Source organism: Hevea brasiliensis, unplaced genomic scaffold, assembly GCF_030052815.1.
Source record: "Hevea brasiliensis isolate MT/VB/25A 57/8 unplaced genomic scaffold, ASM3005281v1 Scaf1, whole genome shotgun sequence".
Taxonomy (NCBI): domain Eukaryota; kingdom Viridiplantae; phylum Streptophyta; class Magnoliopsida; order Malpighiales; family Euphorbiaceae; genus Hevea; species Hevea brasiliensis.
This window is the reverse complement of record NW_026614585.1, coordinates 7,904,347-7,925,494: the sequence shown is the minus strand read 5'-3', so window position 1 is coordinate 7,925,494 and position 21,148 is coordinate 7,904,347. Positions and strand designations below refer to the sequence as shown.

General features: G+C 34.5%; 1 protein-coding gene across 3 annotated transcripts; it reads left to right on the top strand.

Annotated features, from left to right (window-relative positions):
• The first annotated feature begins 2,300 nt into the window (after positions 1-2,300).
• LOC110633970 (5'-methylthioadenosine nucleosidase) lies at positions 2,301-20,435 on the top strand. Of its 3 annotated transcripts, XM_058141315.1 has the most exons (7): positions 2,301-2,353; positions 2,474-2,565; positions 7,951-8,057; positions 8,391-8,465; positions 8,899-8,973; positions 11,354-11,559; positions 20,123-20,435. In XM_058141315.1, coding segments are annotated over exons 1-6 (510 nt in total). In that variant the 5' UTR covers positions 2,301-2,351; the 3' UTR covers positions 11,513-11,559; positions 20,123-20,435. The 3 variants fall into 3 exon arrangements, 2 of the variants coding, with proteins under 2 accessions (XP_057997298.1, XP_021638522.2); XM_021782830.2 differs by lacking the exon at positions 20,123-20,435 and having other exon boundaries at positions 11,354-11,758; XR_009146419.1 differs by lacking the exons at positions 2,301-2,353; positions 20,123-20,435 and adding an exon at positions 8,648-8,778 and having other exon boundaries at positions 2,364-2,565; positions 11,354-11,412.
• Positions 20,436-21,148: the final 713 nt, after the last annotated feature.

The following is a 21,148-nucleotide window of genomic DNA, read 5'->3' as shown; positions in this document are numbered from 1 at the left end:
ATTTATAGATTAGCAAGGAGGAGAGAAAGAAAATGTCAAGATCTCAATCAAGTTAGGTGCATTAAGGATAAAGAAGGAAAATTATTGGTGAAAGATGAGGACATTAAAGAAAAATGGAGAAATTATTTTAATGATCTCTTTAATAATAGTCAAAATGGTAATAGCGTGAATATAGACTATAGAACAATAGAAAAGAATGTGAATTATACTAGAAGGATTAGATCTTTAGAAGTAAAGGAAGCACTTAAGAGAATGAAAGTGGGTAAAGCCTGTGGACCCAATGGAATACCAATTGAAGTGTGGAAGTGTTTGGGAGATATGGGAGTAGCATGGTTAACTAAATTATTTAATAAGATTCTAAACTCAAAGAAAATGTCTAATGAATGAAGGATGAGCATTTTAGTACCTATTTTTAAAAATAAGGGAGACATACAGAATTGCTCGAACTATAGGGGAATTAAACTCATGAGCCATACTATGAAGTTGTGGGAGAGAGTTGTGGAGCATCGACTACGTCATGATACTTCTATCTCTCTCAATCAATTTGGCTTCATGCCCGGTCGTTCAACTATGGAAGTGATCTTTCTCATTAGAAGCTTGATGGAGAAATATAGAGATGTGAAGAAAGATCTACACATAGTTTTTATTGATTTGGAGAAGGCTTATGATAGTATTCCAAGAGATGTCTTATGGAGTGTGTTAGAACAAAAGAGGGTATCTATTAGGTACATAAAAGTATTGAAAGATATGTATGAATGAGCAACTACTATTGTGCGCACAGTGGGAGGGGACACAAGAGATTTTCCAATCTCAATTGAATTACACCAGGGATCAGCTATAAGCCCTTATCTTTTTACACTAGTTTTAGATGAATTGATGAAACATATACAAGAGAGTATTCCTTGGTGCATGATATTTGCGGATGATATTGTTCTGATAGATGAGACACGAGAAGGAGTCAATAGAAAGCTAGAGCTTTGGAGAAGTACTCTAGTTAAGTAGAACGAAGACAGAATACATGCATTGCAAGTTCAGTGAAGGCCAAATTGGTGATAGGGAAGGAGTTAATTTGGATGGAGTGGTACTATCCCAAAGTAATCACTTTAAATATCTCGGCCCAGTCCTTCAAGTAGATGAGAGATGTGAGGAGGATGTTAATCATAGGATTAAAGCCGAATGGTTGAAGTGGAGACGTGCCATGGGAGTTTTATGTGATTGCAAGATTCCTAATAAGTTGAAAGGAAAATTTTACCATACAGTTATACCACCGGCTATGTTATATGGTAGTGAGTGTTGGGCACTGAAGGAGTCGTATGCGTATAAGATAAGAGTTGCAGAGATGAGAATGTTAAGATGGATGAGTGGTCATACTAGACTAGATAAAGTCCGTAATGAGAGTGTTAGAGAAAAAGTAGGAGTGGTGCCGATTGAGGATAAGTTGAGAGAAAGGAGATTGAGGTAGTTTGGTCATGTGAAGCGTAGACATACGGAGGTTCTAGTTAGACAAGTAGAGCACATTAGGTTAGAGGATAGAAAGAAAAAAAGGGGTAGACCTAAATTGACTTGGAGGAGAGTAGTACAACATGACCTACAAGTATTACACATTTCTGAGGATTTAACCAAAATCGTTTAGAGTGGATAAAGCGAATCCATATAGCCGACCCCAAATTTTTGGGATAAAGTCTTAATTGAGTTGAGTTGAGTTGAGTTTGTGCAGCCTATAACCCTTAGCTGACATTTGGTAGGATATAATGAAATGTAATGTTTGATTACATTATATCACATCACATTAAGCCCTGCTAAACATAGCCTTGCTTCAATTTTTTTTCTCCTTTTCCTTTTATTCTCTTATATTTGCGTAAAAAATCAATTTAAGCTTGATAGGTAGTTCAGGGTTTTCTTGTTTTTGTTTCAAAGAAGTAAAAAAATTACTTTCCTGTCTTTGTGTGGAATTTCTGTGTTGTAATTGGTATAATCAATCAGATAGCTAGATGACATTATTTTTATGCATGTTCAATGTATGTGGCCCTGGAAATTTTCCTTTTTCTTCTTGGGTTTTTTCCTTCCTTGGCTAAATGTAGTAATCTGATTGTTTCATTTTCATTGGCTAAATGCATTTATGGAATATTGATAGATCTGTGTTAGACCTTGTTGGTTGCTCTTTATTTTTCTGTATCCACAGTAGAGAGCTCTTTTTTCTCTTCTTTCTCTCTAAGGTGACTATTCTAAGTTTGATTGGTAGTTCAGTTAAAAAACTTTCTTCATAAATTGAGATTTTTTAATTAGTTGTATTTGATTGGTTTTGGTCTTCTGCTTTGTGCTTAATGTGAAAGTAGTTATCCTTAGTGTAGATGTAACAATGATTACCCTTTTTTTTTTTTGGTGGAATTTTATGTGTTTTTCTCTTCAGTTTAATTGTCATAGATGTTCTTAGTTGTGCTTGAGACTGATTAGTCAATGTCTGATGTTGTAGGTTTCCAAAAGGGGTGCCTTGGGTTCGTTATTATGGTATTTACAAAGATATCCATATCAATTTTGTATGGCCTGGAAAAGATTCAAATCTGGGTAAGTTGTGTTGACTGAAATGTGAATTTTCCTTAATACTTAGTTGCTTAATTTTATGCTGGAATTTGTACTGAAAATGCATTTTTTACTGTTGTATTTTTGCAGCTGTGTTAGGTAACTTTTTACCATACTTCCAGCCATGTTTTGCTTATTTTTTAGTTGCTAGAGAAGTTAGTTTTTTGTAATCAGTGTAAACAACTCTCTCATGCCTATTTTATGAATGAAATTCTAGCTCTCAGTGTAAGGGGGTTCTGCTGAAGAAGATTTTTGTTTTTTCTTCTGTTTTGCTTTCGCTTTTATTTCTCTGTTCTTGAGAATTCATTTTTCTACTCAAAATTCAACAGTGGTATCAGAGCTTCTCATGATCTTTGAGGGCCTGTGATTGAGAGAAAACAAGTGAGAATCCCATTTATAAAAGAACCAAAACACTAGAAAGTTGAGAGAGATGGCTTCAAGTGGATACTTTGCTCCACCTCCTCCTGTATTTTCTGGAGAAGGTTACTCTATTTGGTCTGTGAAGATGAAGGCTTATCTCAAAGCCTTTGACCTGTGGGAAGTCACTGAAACTGGAAGGCAACTAGGTCCCTTAAGGGAAGATCCCACTCTTGCTTAGTTGAAAGCACATAGTGAGGAGTGTGCTAAAGGGTTTAAGGCTTTGTCTTATATACATTCTGCTGTCTCTGATGTTATTTTTACAAGAATTATGGCTTGTGAAACTGCAAAGCAAGCTTGGGACAGACTTAAGGAGGAGTTCCATGGATGTGAAAGCTCAAAGCAAATGTCAGTGCTAAATTTAAGGAGGGAATTTGAGGTTTTAAAGATGAAAGAATCTGAAACTCTTAAGGAGCACACAGATAGATTAATGTCTGTGGTCAATAAAATCATATTATTGGGTAAAGATTTACCAGATAAAAGAGTTGTGGAGAAGGTTCTTGTAAGTCTACCTGATAGATTTGAGCCTAAGATCTCATCCTTAGAAGATTCAAAGGATTTGAGTAAGATCACCATACCTGAACTTATAAATTCCTTGCAAGCCATTGAGCAAAGAAGAATTATTAGACAAGAAGATGCTTCTGAGGAGGCATTTGTTGCCAAACAGAAAGGGAAGCAAGTGATGGAGGTTAAGAAAGGTTCAAAAGAGAGAGACAACAAAGGGAAACAACCTGAAAGTAGAAGTGAGGCTGTCAAGAAGAGCAGATTTCCACCTTGTCCAACTTGTAAAAAAACAAATCATCTAGAGAAGGATTGTTGGCAGAAGAATGGTGTAAAACCCATACAATGTCACTATTGCAAAAAATATGGCCACATTTCAAGAGATTGCAGAATCAAGCAAGGTAAAGCTCAAAAACAACAACAGGGCCAGCAAGCAAATTTTACTAATGATCAACCAAAGCAGCAAGAAGATCATTTGTTCATGGTTTCTCAATCATATAGAGCTATTGATAAGTTTATTTGGTTCATTGATAGTGGCTGTACAAGTCACATGGCTAGAGATGAAAGCTTATTTACCTCCTTAAACAGATCAGTGAAAACAAGTGTCAAGATGGGAAATGGAGAGATGGTTCAGGCTATGGGCAAGGGTACTGTTGCTATGCAAACAAAGAAAGGTACTAAGCATATTTCTGATGTTCTCTACATTCCTAGCTTAGATCAAAATTTATTGAGTGTTGCTCAGATGATGAAAAAAGGTTATTCTTTGTCTTTCAAAGATTGTTGGTGTCATATTTATGATTCCAATAATTCTAAAGTAATGCAGGTTAAAATGGTTGATAATAGCTTTCCTCTAATGTCTGGCAATGGTACTGATCATGTATTTACGACTGCATCTGATGATTCTTGGCTATGGCACAAAATATATGGGCATTATAACTTGAATTCTTTGAAGTTTATGCAATCTCACGATATGATTAAAGACATGCCTGTTATTTCTAATTGTGATGAGGTATGTTCTAGTTGTCAATTTGGAAAATTGCATAAACAATCATTTCCCAAGAATCAAGTTAGAAGAGCTACTAAGAAATTAGAAATTGTACACACTGATGTATGTGGCCCTATAAGTGTGCTTTCTTTGAGCCAAAACAAGTACTTTGTGTTGTTTATAGATGACTTGACTAGAATGACTTGGGTGTATTTTCTAAGTAGCAAGGGTTAAGTTTTCAGTATTTTTAAGAAATTTAAAGCTTTGGTTGAGAAGCAAAGTGGCTATGTTATTAAAAATTTGAGGTCTGATAATGGGAAGGAGTACACTTCAAATGAATTTGACAAATTTTGTGAGGAAGCTAGAATACAACATCAATTATCAATGCCTTACTCACCTCAACAGAATGGAGTTTCTGAGAGGAAGAACAGAACAGTTGTTGAGATGGCTAGGTGTATGTTGAAAGAGAAAGAGCTACCAAAGATGTTTTGGGCTGAGGCTATTTACACAGCTGTGTACTTGTTGAATAGACTTCCTACTAGAGCAGTGGAAAGAAAAACTCCAGTTGAAGCATGGTTTGGATCAAAGCCTTCTACAAGTCACTTAAAGGTCTTTGGATCAATATGTTACATGCTTGTTCCTGATGTCAAGAGAATCAAGCTGGATGATAAAGCAGAATTGGGCATCTTTCTGGGCTATGCAGCCACATCCAAGGGTTACAGAATTTACAATGTGAAAACAAAGAAGGTGGTTATTAGTAGAGATGTCAAATTTGATGAAGGAGCCTACTGGAACTTTGAAAAAGAGCAGGTTGTTGGAGTAACAAATTCAGTTCAGCAAAGAGTTGATTCAGAAAGTTCTAGCAATGAATGTGTTGAGTCTGAAAAAGAGTACAACTCTGATGGTGAAGCACATGTTCCTAAGTTCAAGTCTCTTTCAGAGATTTATGAAAGTTGTAATTTAGTTGTGTCAGAACCTAGCAGCTATGAAGAAGCTTCACAAGTTGAAGAATGGCAACATGCTATGAAGGAAGAAATTACAGCAATTGAGAAGAATGGAACCTGGGAATTGACTTCCAAACCAAAAGGAAAAAATGTAATTGGTGTAAAATGGGTTTACAAAACTAAAGTTAATCCTGATGGTTCTATTTTTAGATATAAAGCTAGACTTGTTGTTAAGGGTTATGCTCAACAACCAGGGGTGGATTATGGAGATACATTTGCTCCAGTTGGTAGGCATGATACCATTAAATTATTGTTGTCTTTAGCAGCTCAAAGAGAATGGCAAGTGTTTCACTTGGATGTCAAATCTGCATTTTTGAATGGTTTGTTAACTGAAGAAATTTATGTGCAGCAACCTGAAGGATTTGAGGTGCAGGGTCAAGAAGACAAAGTGTATAAGCTGAAAAAGGCTCTTTATGGCCTGAAGCAAGCTCCTAGAGCTTGGTATGCAAGAATTGACTCACATTTGATCCAAAATGGATTCAGGAGGAGTGAGAATGAACCAACCTTGTATGTGAGTGGTGATGGAGATGACTCTCAGCTGGTAGTGTCACTTTATGTTGATGATATGTTAGTGACAGGTGGAAATTTTCAGTTATTGAATGATTTTAAACTGAAAATGCAAACTGAGTTTGAAATGTCTGATTTGGGGAGTATGAGTTACTTTCTTGGTCTAGAAATTGAGCAAGGTACAGAAGGAATCTTTGTCTCTCAAAGAAAATATGCTCTTGAAATATTAAAAAGGTACAATATGGATAAATGCAAATCTATTGCAATTCCTCTAGTTGTGAATGAGAAACTTAGCAAGGAAGACGGAGCTGAGAAAGCAGATGCTTCAATGTATAGAAGTTTAGTTGGTAGTCGGCTATACTTGACTGCATCAAGGACTGATTTAATGCATTCAACTAGCTTATTATCCAGATTTATGCATTCACCAAGTCAAGTGCATTTAGCTGCTGCTAAAAGAGTGTTGAGATACTTAAAAGGTACTACTGATTATGGTATATGGTTTCTAAAAGGAAGATCTGTCAAACTTGAAGGCTATGTGGATAGTGATTGGGCTGGGTGTGTTGATGATTCAAAGAGCACATCAGGCTATGTTTTTTTTTTTTCTAAGTTCAGGTCCTTTCTCTTGGAATTCTAAGAAACAAGAGGTGGTGGCTCAATCTACTGCAGAAGCTGAATATATTTCAGCTGCTGCTGCTGCAAACCAATCAATTTGGCTTAGGAAGTTGTTGAAAGATTTGGGAATAGAGCAATGTGAGCCTACGGTTATTTGGTGTGATAACAAATCTGCAATTGCCATTGCAAATAATCCTGTTCAGCATGGAAGAACTAAGCACATCAAGTTGAAGTTTCATTTCCTAAGGGAGGCTGTAAAGAATTCAGAGATTAAGCTGCTGCATTGTAGGTCTGAAGAACAACTTGCTGATATACTTACTAAAGCTTTGACCAAGAACAGGTTTGAAGAGCTGAGGAAAAAGCTTGGAGTATCAAGGAAAAATCTCAAGGAGGAGTGTTGACTGAAATGTGATTTTTCCTTAATACTTAGTTGCTTAATTTTATGCTGGAATTTGTACTGAAAATGCATTTTTTACTGATGTATTTTTGCAGCTGTGTTAGGTAACTTTTTACCATACTTCCAGCCATGTTTTGCTTATTTTTTAGTTGCTAGAGAAGTTAGTTTTTTGTAATCAGTGTAAACAACTCTCTCATGCCTATTTTATGAATGAAATTCTAGCTCTCAGTGTAAAGGGGTTCTGCTGAAGAAGATTTTTGTTTTTTCTTCTGTTTTGCTTTGGCTTTTATTTCTCTGTTCTTGAGAATTCATTTTTCTACTCAAAATTCAACAAGTTGTTATCACTTGCAAGTTTTCTTCCTCGATTTCTTAGTTTCAAATAATGTGGAGTGTTGGTTCTGTGATAGGGATTTCTGTTGTCTTTCCGTGATAATCAATCAGCTCTGAACAATAGGGAAACAAGAAAAAGAGAAGTGTAATTCACCCTTTGAATATAAGATTACTATAACAAATAATGCCTCTCACTTTCATTTTTTCTTATGCTGATATTTGCAATCGTGAAAAGTTAATATTCAGTCTGTTTTATAATTCACCCTTTGAATATAAGATTACTATAACAAATAATGCTTCACTTTCATTTTTTCTTATGCTGATATTTGCAATTGTGAAAAGTTAATATTCAGTCTGTTTTATAATTATTCTTCAAGAAAATTTATGTATTTTAGATATACACTTCCACTAGTACATCTACATCACACAAATCATGACATAAGTAGTACTAGTAGTTGGATGCACATTTTTTGAACCTATGGGAAATGGGATGGGCATCCAAATCTCTGTGCTACTGTAATACTTGAACTAATTAGAACGTCAAAGAACAGATGTTATTCCAACTCCAGCTGCATGGATTAGTCCTTCAATTATTTGTTTAAATAATCTCTTTTCAGGGGTTGATAGCATAGGCACAGTTTCTGCATCTCTTGTGACATATGCTGCCATCCAAGCATTACAGCCAGATTTAATCATCAATGCAGGCACTGCTGGTGGCTTTAAGGTTTGTTCATCTTCTTGAACAGTTGATTAGATTGTTTCAAAATCTTGAATAAACTTCAAATTATCCCTTTTTATCTAACTTTCTACTGTTTATACTGAAATTTCTTCACTAGAGTGAGGATTTTTTTTTAATTTATTTTTAATTGTTTATGGTTTAGTAATAATGATGTATCATATCAATTTTCTGTGTCCAAGATGCTAATTTAGAAATTTCTTGTATTGAAATGAGTGCACCCCTCCTTTTAATAGAAGCAATAAGTGAGTTAGATTAGAGCATGTTTATATTTCCCTTTGAAGCAAATAATGCATTTTCATTTAAATTTGATGTTTCCAGGCAAAAGGTGCATCTATTGGTGATGTATACCTTGTAAGTGATGTTGCTTTCCATGACAGAAGAATCCCTATCCCTGTAAGTATTCCTCAGTTTTCCATTATTCACTCCTTATGGCAAAAGAACTTGAAATTTATGTATTTCTATTCTTGTTTTCATATAGAACTTTCTTTTTGCCAAAGCATATATCTGAAAGCTAGCGACCCAGTCATTTTCTTTTATCATGATTTGTGGCTGAATCAAATTGCTTATTTTAACAGTTATGTTTGGACCTAGAACTAGATCTCTGTAGATGCTAAAGATCACTGGTGGTCCTAATGAAATCTCATAGTAAGCAACAAATCTCAAACAAGACAAGGAAAACATCTGCATTCCCTAGCAGATGGCTAAGGTTGAATTAAGAACTTCAATTCTGCTGGATGATTTACAAAGAAAATTTCTATAGTATTCTGTAATGGATTTTTGTACTTTTTCCCCTCAATTTTATGTCTGCCTCTTTTACCTTTTGTAGGTTTTTGATCTGTATGGAGTAGGTTTGTTGCAGGCTTACTCAACGCCTAATCTGCCGAAGGACCTTAACTTAAAGGTAACTACATTGAATGCCAGGAAATCCTCTTGTTTTTCTGTCCCTTATTTGTGTGTTGTAAATGTTTTCCCTTTGGAATAGATTTCAGTATGTTGCAATCTTAGATGTCTAGCACTAGTCCGCAAACCCCCAATCCCAAAAAACGAAAGGGTTAAAAAAAGGGACATTCTAAGCTAAAAATCCTTACAGCAAACTCATTAATCTGTCTTGACTACTTGTAATTAAACATGGCTAATAAACCTATATGACCTCAATAATGAATTCTAGGAATTAGCACGTATCTGCATTTTCTTCTCTGTGTGTGTGTGTGTGTGTGTGTGTGTGTGTGTGTGTTATAGGAATTAGCATGTATTGCATTTCTCTCTCTCTCTCTCTCTCTCTCTCTCTGTGTGTGTGTGTGTGTGTGTGTGTGTGTGTTGTAGGCTCTGTTAGTTTTCATGTTACAAAGCAAAAAGGATTTGTATTAGTCAACAACAAGGGGAGGCAACACAAAAGTATCATTCATCTGATTTTTCTGGAGTGTCAAGCGTAATGTGCGTTCAACCTGACTTCTTTGCTAATCTTATAGAGTAACTAGAGTGGAAATATACTTGTTCGTGCAAATTAAAAACTGGTTAACAAATAATTATTGCCTGGATGTGGTGATGAATCTTCTTTTTCATGGGCCCTAACTTCATGATTTGCTTTTCTTTTTGGCAAGTTATCAAGTTCTGTGGTTAGTTGTCTTACTACGGGTTCTGCATTTGATTTGAAATAGTTTCCATTGTTTCAATAAGGCATGGATGTCATAGAAAAAAAAAGATCTGGATATTTTGCTTTGCTTGGTAACTTTTTCTGTTAAAAGGGCAACCTCATACTGCTTTCGGTGCTAGAGAAAGTGAACATAATTCTGGCTTCTTGCTATTTCTTTTTAATAGGTGTGTGAAGAGATGATATTCTATTTTTTCAATAATCAGAGTATAGTTTAGGCCTGCTCAAAATTCACAGTAAACAAACCCTGCCGGAAAAAGGTGCATTTGATGTGTATTCCGTATTTCTGTTGGTTTTCTTTACTTATTTTAATGATAGTGACTTAGTGTTATAAGTATGATATTTTTAGTTTGAGTACAAGAAAAGCAACTAAGCCATACCTAAGCATGGTGTAAGTATGGGCTTTGTTGACTGGTAAAAGGCATTCCTTTACCTATAAAAAAGAAGCATCTGCTGGATATAAGAGTGTGGAGAGATAATATGAAAATTGTGAGAGTTGGAGAGCTGAGAAAATGAGGAAGAAGGGAAAGAAAAAAAAGATCTGCGCTTGTTTATGTACCCTCTGTTTTTTTTTTCAATGAAATTTGAGTTTATCTTCTCTCCAACTTATCTCTTTTGTTATGTTAATTTTAAGTTTCTATAATGTCTTTGTAAAAGCCAAGAATCCACCTCTTTCTTCCTTGTTTTTTCTGCTGCATATTCTGCAGAACTTGATTTTTTATTTTCTATTCTTAAGTTGTGTTTTTGAGCTTTCTTTTGTTTTAGAGCTTGAATCTCCATTTTTCTAACATTTAGACCATTACTCCTTTTAACAACTCACTTTGCACACTGGCCTTGCAGTTGAATGTAGTGTTAAGTGTGCATCATCTATTTTACAAGCAGTTTGTCTGTCCTTTGTGCTTTTGCCAGCGTCGGTTAACAAAATTTCTAGTGGTTTAGGTTTAATGTTTCATAATGCATTTAATCAAATAGTATTTCTTAAAAAGTTGAATTATATATAGGTAGGGTTCTTCATATAACAAGGATAGGCTTTAACATATTTTGGGATCATCTGAATTTCATGAAAAATAATTTAAGTTCTGTTTGAAAAGCACTCATGTTTGGGGGAAAAGTGCGGAAAAGTACCTTGAGGCTTTACATTTTGACATTTAGGGACCTGTGTTTCAATTTTTGCAAAATGGTACTATGAACTTTATTCCGTTTACACTTTAAGGAAAAATATTCTAACCCTGTTAATTATGTTGATGTGGCAGTGTGCAATAATAAAATAAACTTTTTTCTTTCCATTTAAAATTGTTTCTTTAATTTTTTTTTTTTTAAATTTCATATCATTTGTGGGACCTAAGACATTTTTTAAAATACTATTTTATTCTATTCACACTGCCACATCAGCAAAATTAATGGCGTTAAAACATTTGTCCTTAAAGCTTAAAGTGCTAATGGAGTAAAGCTCAATGTACCATCTCATGTCCTAAAATGTGAAACCACGAGATGTCAAGGTACTTTTTTGTACTTTCTCCAATATTTGGTTTATGCTGATCATGTGGCATAACGGAAATTTTTCTGATGCAGTCATTTAGAGCCTTCAGTATCAGCCATACTTCTAATATGCAATATCTTCATGGTTCAGGTTGGCAAATTGTCTACTGGAGACTCTTTGGACATGTCCCCTCAGGACGAAGCAACAATAATTGCAAATGATGCTTCAGTTAAAGATATGGAGATAATGTTGAAAAACATCGAGTCATGGTATCCCTGCCATCGAATGGACAGTGTTAACGGACTTTAGTGTCTTACAGATTAGATATTTAAGCTGATGCAGTTGATATTATTAAGGTTATCATGTAAAAAGAGCTCTACATATTGATAATGCATCATAATTATTTACTTATGCCTTGACATGGAAGGCCACACTGGTGAAAATATGAGTCAAAATGTCAACTCTACGTAATAGCCACATGCCAAATGTTTAATTGGTATTAGACTTTTGTACAATTCTTTCTTGTTAGAATGGAATTATCTATTATTCCATAAATGTGTGCACATTAACCCTTTTCTTTCTGTAATATAGCTATGTTAGATGTGAGGCTTGGGAAATTCTTGTTGCCTTTTATTTTCTTATCAGTCATATATAAGACATCAACAAATGATGGGAGCATGTCACGACCCAAAATTCTGAACCGTGACCGGCGCATAATTTAAGTATTCTTAAATCATGCAAGCCTTATCAGAGTATCTTGAATGAATATATTGTCACTTACTAATCCTAAAAATAGACAAAATCCAAATAAACGAAATGCTGAATAAACATCATAAATATCCCATAAGTAAATCATGAGTCTCTGATTTCAAATAAAAACTTAAACTGTTCAATAAACTAAACTAATTATTAGCCCGTGAAAACATGAATTCGGGCATACCATGAGAACAAATCAAAGTTGTCCTCTCCGAAAATGGGTGAATATTTTGATCACCGAGAATTCTCACGATGCAAAGCAGATATGAGAAAACGTGGTTTGAGCTAGATGCTCGATGAATGATAATTATAGCACACAACGGAATAGGAGCAGACGCTTGATTTATTTCACTATAAATTTTCTATTCAATAAAATCATGATAATGCTGTCAAAATAATCAATAAAATAACTTCATAAAACATTTATGTAAAAGAAATTCATTCAATAAAATTTTATGGTAGTTGCACCAGGTGATGATACCCCACATCACCAAAGGTCGATGGTAAGCGCTACGGATATCGATACTTTTCTCCTCCTTCACGTATATCAATGCATATGATACTAATGCAACCATAAACGCAATGATGCATGACTCAACAATGCAACCTAATAGCGTGATAGTCCACAGCGGGGCGGATAACGGCAGTACCAATTCAAAACAGAAAACCAATTTGTACAAATCAATCAAAATCAATAAAAAATTTCAGATATCAAATAATAACTGATAGTGCAATTCCAATAGTATATTTCAATAATTTCAGAGAGTCGAATAAATCAAATCAATCTCAAATCAACTCAATAAAATCAAATCAATCTCAAATCAATTCAATAAAATCAAATCAATCTCAAATCAATTCAATAAAATCAAATCAATCTCAAATTAATTCAGTAACACATCGGTAAATTTTATAGTCAAATATCAATCAATATAAATACATTAAAAGCCTGTTCCCGGAATTCTAATGGGTCTAATGCAGAGATAGTTGACAAAATCAATTATTTAATCAAAATCGAAATAAAATTCAATAATAAAATAAAACTGTAGAAAATCACATATAAAATAATTGTTAAAATATTAATTTAAAATTTCATTTAATAATAAACTTAATGCTAAGAAATTTTGAAAGGGACTAAAACGGTGCCATGTACTATAATTACCACTCACCTGGAACCTCCAAGACAATAATTATTTTCAATGGAAGAGAGACAATTTCAATTGGCTGATTGAATATTCGAATCTCCTACATACCCAAAATATTAAAAGAAAAATATTAAATAATAATAAAATAAAATAATTTTAATATACATATATATAGATAAACCTTGGACGGACGTGGATACAAGAGGATTCAAATATATATATATATATATATAAACGTTGGACGGACGTGGACGAAGGGATTCAAATGCGTGGATAATAGGGACGCTTCCAAATTCAAGGACGTGGATGTGGATGAACAGGGGACAATGACAGGGAACAATGACAGACAAAGGTTTTATATATATATATATATATATATATATATATATATATATATATATATATATATATATAATGATTCGGTGAATATATAGATGTATGTACAAAATCTAAATTCAATGTTACTATTAATCATGATCAACCCAATTCAATATCAATGGTCAAAGAGAAAATAAATTTTTTAGAGTAGTTGTAACAGATCAAGAAAATAAAATAAAATTAAATTCACCCATTACTGAATAAGGAATTAGAATTCTTACCTTGAAAACAGAATCCAATGTGATGAATGGAGAAGTAAAAATTTAGGGATTCTCTGTTGAGAGTATTTGATAGAAAAGGAGGTGACAAATAGGTTTTGAGAGCAAAATTTAGCAGAAGAGATTATTAGGGTATATATATATTTCAAGAGTTCTATTAGGTGTAGAATGGGCTAAGAGTTATTATTGAACTGGGTTGTTCAGATTGCAGATATATATTTAATTTCAAAAATAATATATATATATCTAAAAATAAATAAGCAGACCATCTAATAAAAATATATATATATATATATATATTTTTATATATTGAATTATTGTTAACTAATTAAAATAAAATAATAATAAATAATAATTGTATATGGGTTTTCACATACTTCCCCCCTTAAAAAAAATTCGGTCCCCGAATTTGGATAGACAAAAATTCTAACCTGAAGAATCAAATAAATGAGGATATTTGGCTCGCATTTCAGATTCTGCCTCCCATGTGGCCTCACTACTTGAGTGATTATGCCACAAGACTTTGACCAAAGCCACTTCCTTAGACCGGAGTTTCCTAATTTGTCGATCTAAAATCTTTACTGGTTGCTCCTCATATGACATATCATCCCTAAATTGCATGGTTTGAGGTTGTAAAACATGAGATGGATCTGGTACATACTTCCTAAGCATAGAAATATGGAAAATCGATGTACATGTGCAAAACTGTGTGGAAGGGCTAACGGTAAGCGACTGCTCCAATTCTATCCAAAATTTCAAATGGACCAACAAAACGAGGGCTAAGCTTCCCTTTCTTCCCAAACCTCATGATTCCTTTCATAGGGGAAACTCTCAGAAATACATGATCACCAATCATAAATTCTACATCTTTACGCTTAGGGTCAGCATAACTTCTCTGTCGACCTTGAGCAGTCAAAAGTCGATCATGAATTAGTCGAACCTTCTCTGAAGTTAATTGTATCAACTCTGATCTAGTAAGCCTTCTTTCTCTAACTTCGTCCCAACAAACCGGCGACCTACACTTTCGACCATATAATGCCTCATATGGAGCCATCTCTATACTTGCACGATAATATTATAAGCAAACTCTACTAAAGGCAAATGATGATCCCAACACCACCAAAATCCATAACGCATGCACGAAGCATGTCCTCTAATGTCTGTATGGTCCTTTTCCATCCGTCTCGAGGGTGAAAAGCCTAAAGTCTACTCGTGTTCCTAAAGCTTCTTGGAATTTCTTCCAAAATCGAGAAGTAAAGTACCACGATCGGATACAATGGAAACTGGAACTCCATGAAGACTAACAATCTTGTTTATATACAATCGCAAGTTTAGCAAAGTCATATGTAGTCTTCACAGAAGGAAATGAGCAGATTTTGTCAACTGGCCCACTATCACCCATATTGCATTGTAACCACCTCGTGTACTAGGTAAACCCACAACAAAGTCCATGGCAATATGCTCCCACTTCCACTCAGAATAGGCAAAAGTAACGATAGTCTCGATGTTACGCCTTAACGACAAGTCAAACATTTAGCAACAAAGTCCGCAACATCCCTCTTCATGCCACCCCACCAATAGTGCTCCCTTAAATCACGGTACATCTTAGTTGAACTCGGGTGTAATGGTGTGCCTCCTCCATGATTTCTCTTCTCAACTCATCAACATTGGAGACACAAAGTCTAGTGCCATAACGAAGAACTCCATCATCATTCAACATGAATCCTTGAGCTTGGCCTTTATGAATATTATCTATAATCTCACACAGCTGAGAATCCTTCTTTTGAGCAGCCTTAATTTGATCAATCAAGATAGGCCTAACTCGAAAATGTGCTAAGAATGATCCAACTATGATTTCAAACTCTACTCCCTGATCTAGCAACTCATGTAATTCACCAATCAAAGGCCTCATCTTGGTAGATATATGGGCTAAACTACCAGAAGACTTCCTGCTTAGAGCATCAGCCACTACATTAGCTTTTCCAGGGTGATACTGTATGGTGCAATCATAATCCTTCAGCAATTCTACCCATCTTCTTTGCCTAAGATTAAGATCACGTTGGTCAAAAATGTATTTGAGACTTTTGTGGTCAGTGAAGATTTCACAAGTCTCACCATACAGATAGTGCCTCAGATTTTCAAAGCAAAAATTATCGCACCATTTCCAAATCATGAGTTGGATAATTCGCTCGTGTCTTTTCAATCGACGAAGCATATGCAATAACCCGCCCATGCCGCATCAAAAACATCCTAAACCAATCCTAGAAGAATCACAAAATACAACATAACCCCCAGATCCAGATGGAAGGGTTAACATCGTGTCAGAGTTAAACAAGTCTTAAGCTCCTGAAAACTTTTTTCACAAGCCTCAGACCACTGAAATTTCACATTCTTTTGTGTCAACTTAGTTAAAGGTGCTGCAATACGAGAGAAGTCTTGAACAAACCGTCTATAATACCCTGCTAAACCCAAGAAACTACGAATCTCTGACACAGTCGTGGGTCTAGGCCAATGAAGCACTGCCTCAACTTTCTTCTTATCAACGCACACCCCATCCTTAGATACTGTATGGCCTAGGAAAGCCACACTATCTAACCAAAACTCACATTTTGAGAACTTGGCATATAGCTTGTGTTCTCGTAAGGTCTGAAGGACAATTCTCAAATGCTGCTCATGCTCCTCCTTACTCTTTGAGTACACTAGAATGTCATCGATGAATACTATAACAAATTGATCTAAGAAAGGCTTGAAAACTCTGTTCATGAGATCCATAAAAGCGGCCGGAGCATTGGTAAGACCAAAAGACATTACAAGAAATTCATAGTGTCCATACCTAGTCCTAAAGGCCGTCTTGAGTATGTCTTCTTTCTTGACCCTCAATTGATGATACCCAGATCGAAGATCAATCTTGGAAAAACACTTTGCACCTTGAAGTTGGTCAAACAGGTCATCTATGCGTGGAAGAGGATACTTATTACGCACAGTTACCTTATTCAATTGCCTATAATCAATGCACATTCTCAAAGACCCATCCTTCTTCCGTACAAATAACACAGGAGCACCCCATGGAGAAACACTAGGGCGAATAAACCCCTTATCTAGCAGGTCCTGTAGTTGCTCCTTCAACTCCTTAAGTTCTGCGGGTGCCATACGATAAGGTGGCATAGATATGGGCTCAGTTCCAGGAACTAAGTCTATACTAAACTCTACCTCTCGCTCTGGGGGTAAACCTAATAAATCTTATGAAAACACATTAGGAAACTCCTTAACCACTGCAATATTCTCCAAACCTGCACTTTCTACCTGAACATCTCTAACATAAGCTAGATACACCTTACACCTCTTTCACAATAATCGTCTAGCGCTCACTACTGAGATAAGATTACTAGAGGCTATATTGCGATTTCCCTGAAATTGAAATTCTGCCTCCCCAAGAATTTTAAAGAGTACAACTTTATTATGATAATCCAATGAAACGTGATAAGTGGCTAAACAATCCACGCCTAACATCACATCAAACTCGAATATATCCAAAGAAACAAGATCTGGAACTGATTCCCTATCTCCAATGTGAACTATACATCCCCTATGCACCATATCAGTGTCTATTGCGTTCCTCATAGGTGTTGATACAGATGAAGGATACTCTAACAAAGTAGGTGGTGTACTAAATATCATGGAAAAGTATGGAGAAACAAAAAAATGGTTGTGCCTCAGTCTTAGCCATAAGCGTCTGCTCAGATGTCTGATTAATAGCTTGAGGTGGTACCTCCCTTGTTGGATCAAGGTTTGCACCATTAAGACCCTTGACCCAAGCTCTCCTCTTATGTTTAACAGACTCAGACACCTAATCATTTTAATAAATAAGTATTGAATCTGAAAATGTGAGCCAAATTAAGACAGGTGAAAAAGTACGAAGGACGCAGATATCTAAAGCAATGATAAACTGAAAAGACGTTAAGGATCCTATGCTCCGCAAATTTACTAGACCTCAACCGAGCTCTGATACCAACTTTGTCACGACCCAAAATTCTGAACCGTGACCGGCGCATAATTTAAGTATTCTTAAATCATGCAAGCCTTATCAGAGTATCTTGAATGAATATATTGTCACTTACTAATCCCAAAAATAGACAAAATCCAAATAAACGAAATGCTGAATAAACATCATAAATATCCCATAAGTAAATCATGAGTCTCTACAGATTTCAAATAAAAACTTAAACTGTTCAATAAACTAAACTAATTATTAGCCCGTGAAAACATGAATTCGGGCATACCATGAGAACAAATCAAAGTTGTCCCTCTCCAGAAAATGGACTGAATATTTTGATCAGCTGCAGAATTCTACTGATATGAAACAGATAACAGACAGGGAAAACGTGGTTTGAGCTAGATGCTCAGTGAATGATAATTATAGCACACAACGGAATAGGAACAGGCAGACGCTTGATTTATTTCACAATAAATTTTCTATTCAATAAAATCATGCTCATACTGTCAAAATCATCAATAAAATAACTTCATAAAGCATATAAGTAAAAGAAATTCATTCAATAAAATTTTTATGGTACAGTGCACCAGGGTGATGATACCCCACATCACCAAAGGTCAGATGGTAAGCGCGCTACCAGATATCAGATACTTTTCTCCTCCTTCACAGATATCAATGCATATGATACTAATGCAACCATAAACTGCAATGATGCATGACTCAACAATGCAACCTAATACCGTGATAGTCCACACGGCGGGGCCAGATAACAGAAACAGATACTGGGCACAGGTACCAATTCAAAACAGAAAACCAATTTGTACAAATCAATCAAAATCAATAAAAAATTTCAGATATCAAATAATAACTGATAGTGCAATTCCAATAGTGTATTTCAATAATTTCAGAGAGTCGAATAAATCAAATCAATCTCAAATCAATTCAATAAAATCAAATCAATCTCAAATCAATTCAGTAACACATCGGTAAATTTTATAGTCAAATATCAATCAATATAAATACATTAAAAGCCTGTTCCCGGAATCCTAATGGGTCTAATGCAGAGATAGTTGACAAAATCAATTATTTAATCAAAATCGAAATAAAATTCAATAATAAAATAAAACTGTAGAAAATCACATATAAAATAATTGTTAAAATATTAATTTAAAATTTCATTTAATAATAAACTTAATGCTAAGAAATTTTGAAATGGACTAAAACGGTGCCATGTACTATAATTACCACTCACCTGGAACCTCCAAGACAATAATTATTTTCAATGGAAGAGAGACAATTTCAATTGGCTAATTGAATATTCGAATCTCCTACATACCCAAAATATTAAAAGAAAAATATTAAATAATAATAAAATAAAATAATTTTAATATACATATATATAGATAAACCTTGGACGGACGTGGATACAAGAGGATTCAAATATATATATATATATATATATATATATATATATATATATATATATATATATATAAACGTTGGACGGACGTGGACGAAGGGATTCAAATGCGTGGACGAAGGGATTCAAATGCGTGGATAATGCGTGGATAATAGGGACGCTTCCAAATTCAAGGACGTGGATGTGGATGAACAGGGGACAATGACAGGGGACAATGACAGACAAAGGTTTTATATATATATATATATATATATAATGATTCGGTGAATATATAGATGTATGTACAAAATCTAAATTCAATGTTACTATTAATCATGATCAACCCAATTCAATATCAATGGTCAAAAAGAAAATAAATTTTTTAGAGTAGTTGTAACAGATCAATAAAATAAAATAAAATTAAATTCACCCATTACTGAATAAGGAATTAAAATTCTTACCTTGAAAACAGAATCCAATGTGATGAATGGAGAAGTAAAAATTTAGGGATTCTCTGTTGAGAGTATTTGATAGAAAATGAGGTGACAAATAGGTTTTGAGAGCAAAATTTAGCAGAAGAGATTATTAGGATATATATATATTTCAAGAGTTCTATTAGGTATAGAATGGGCTAAGAGTTATTATTGAACTGGGTTGTTAAGATTGCAGATATATATTTAATTTCAAAAATAATATATATATATCTAAAAAAAAATAAGCAGACCATCTAATAAAAAAAAAAAAATATATATATATATATATATATATATATATTTTTATATATTGAATTATTGTTAACTAATTAAAATAAAATAATAATAAATAATAATTGTATATGGTTTTCACAGAGCATTTGGTGCATGGCTTCCTGGTTGGAACTTTGTTGCCCTTTACATTCAGTTCGCCACCGTTATGTTAATTTAGTTGCTTAAAATGATCTTAGAATACTACTTTCAAGAATGATTACATTCCTCAATGCATGTTTCTCCTGCTTCTACAATATATTAAATTCTTTTCTAAAAATTGTCTCAGGGAGCTGCAGTTGCTTATGTTGCTGATCTTTTAAAAGTCCCTGCAATATTTGTAAAAGCAGTGACTGATATTGTGGATGGTGATAAGCCAACCGCAGAGGAATTCCTGCAGAATTTGGCTGCAGTGACTGCTGCACTTGACCGCGCAATCACCCAAGTAGTTGCTGTCATCAATGGAAAGTCTTTCGCTGAACTCTGAAATGACTCTTCACTTCATGATTAATCTGGAGATTTATGTGAGAAAGGATAGTGTGTTTTCAAAAAATATCATGTTTAGGGTAAAACAACTATTACTTCAAGGTATATGATTAAGCAGCTTAAAAGTTGAATGTTGATAAAAGATGTTTACTAATTTTAGCCAATTTATGAATGCATACTTACCTTGTTAGACACTATATGAGTGTTTAGTCCATGCCAAAGTTGTGTGTGATAGTTTTGGTTGGGATTCTTCTTGTTGCCATAATACAGTGGATTTGGTTGAGTAATACAACGCTTTCTGTGAGAATTTTCGAATCTAGAAATCATTTTTCATTATCATTTCATTTCCAAGACCCACATATGCCTACGAATGTTTCACAAATCAAACGTGAATACTTCTGCACCATATTTATTGGCAAATCATAAACATAAATAAAATTAGTCTTTGTTTTGGAGGCAGCAGCCTGTCTTAACTTTAACAGACACTGTTTTAGTTCAATTTTTTTGAACTTCATATCCTCGTTCTTGTCTGCACATTCCCGGAAGGCTTTTACCATAATTTGGTGAGATTGGTGTCTTTGAAGCTTAATCCCTATATTGATGAGGGTATGGGCATACGTATCTGAAATATAAATAGCAGCACCGACAGTTGAGCTATCTTGGACCAAGCACCAAATATTTACAAAGATCTTTAAACATAGCCTGCATGAAAGGCTTGCTTCTCCACAACTGCTTTTTATATGTAAGAATAACATGCTTCTGTCTCACATCCAAATGAAAATTTAAAATACATTGGCTTCCTTTAAGTTTATTTCAATGCCTAATGCAT

Excerpts from the sequence above, each read along its gene's own strand:
- LOC110633970 (XM_058141315.1), top strand. Across the intron at positions 8,058-8,390 it reads GCACTGCTGGTGGCTTTAAG|GCAAAAGGTGCATCTATTGG; the intron begins GTTTGTTCATCT and ends TGATGTTTCCAG. Across the intron at positions 8,974-11,353 it reads CGAAGGACCTTAACTTAAAG|GTTGGCAAATTGTCTACTGG; the intron begins GTAACTACATTG and ends TTCATGGTTCAG.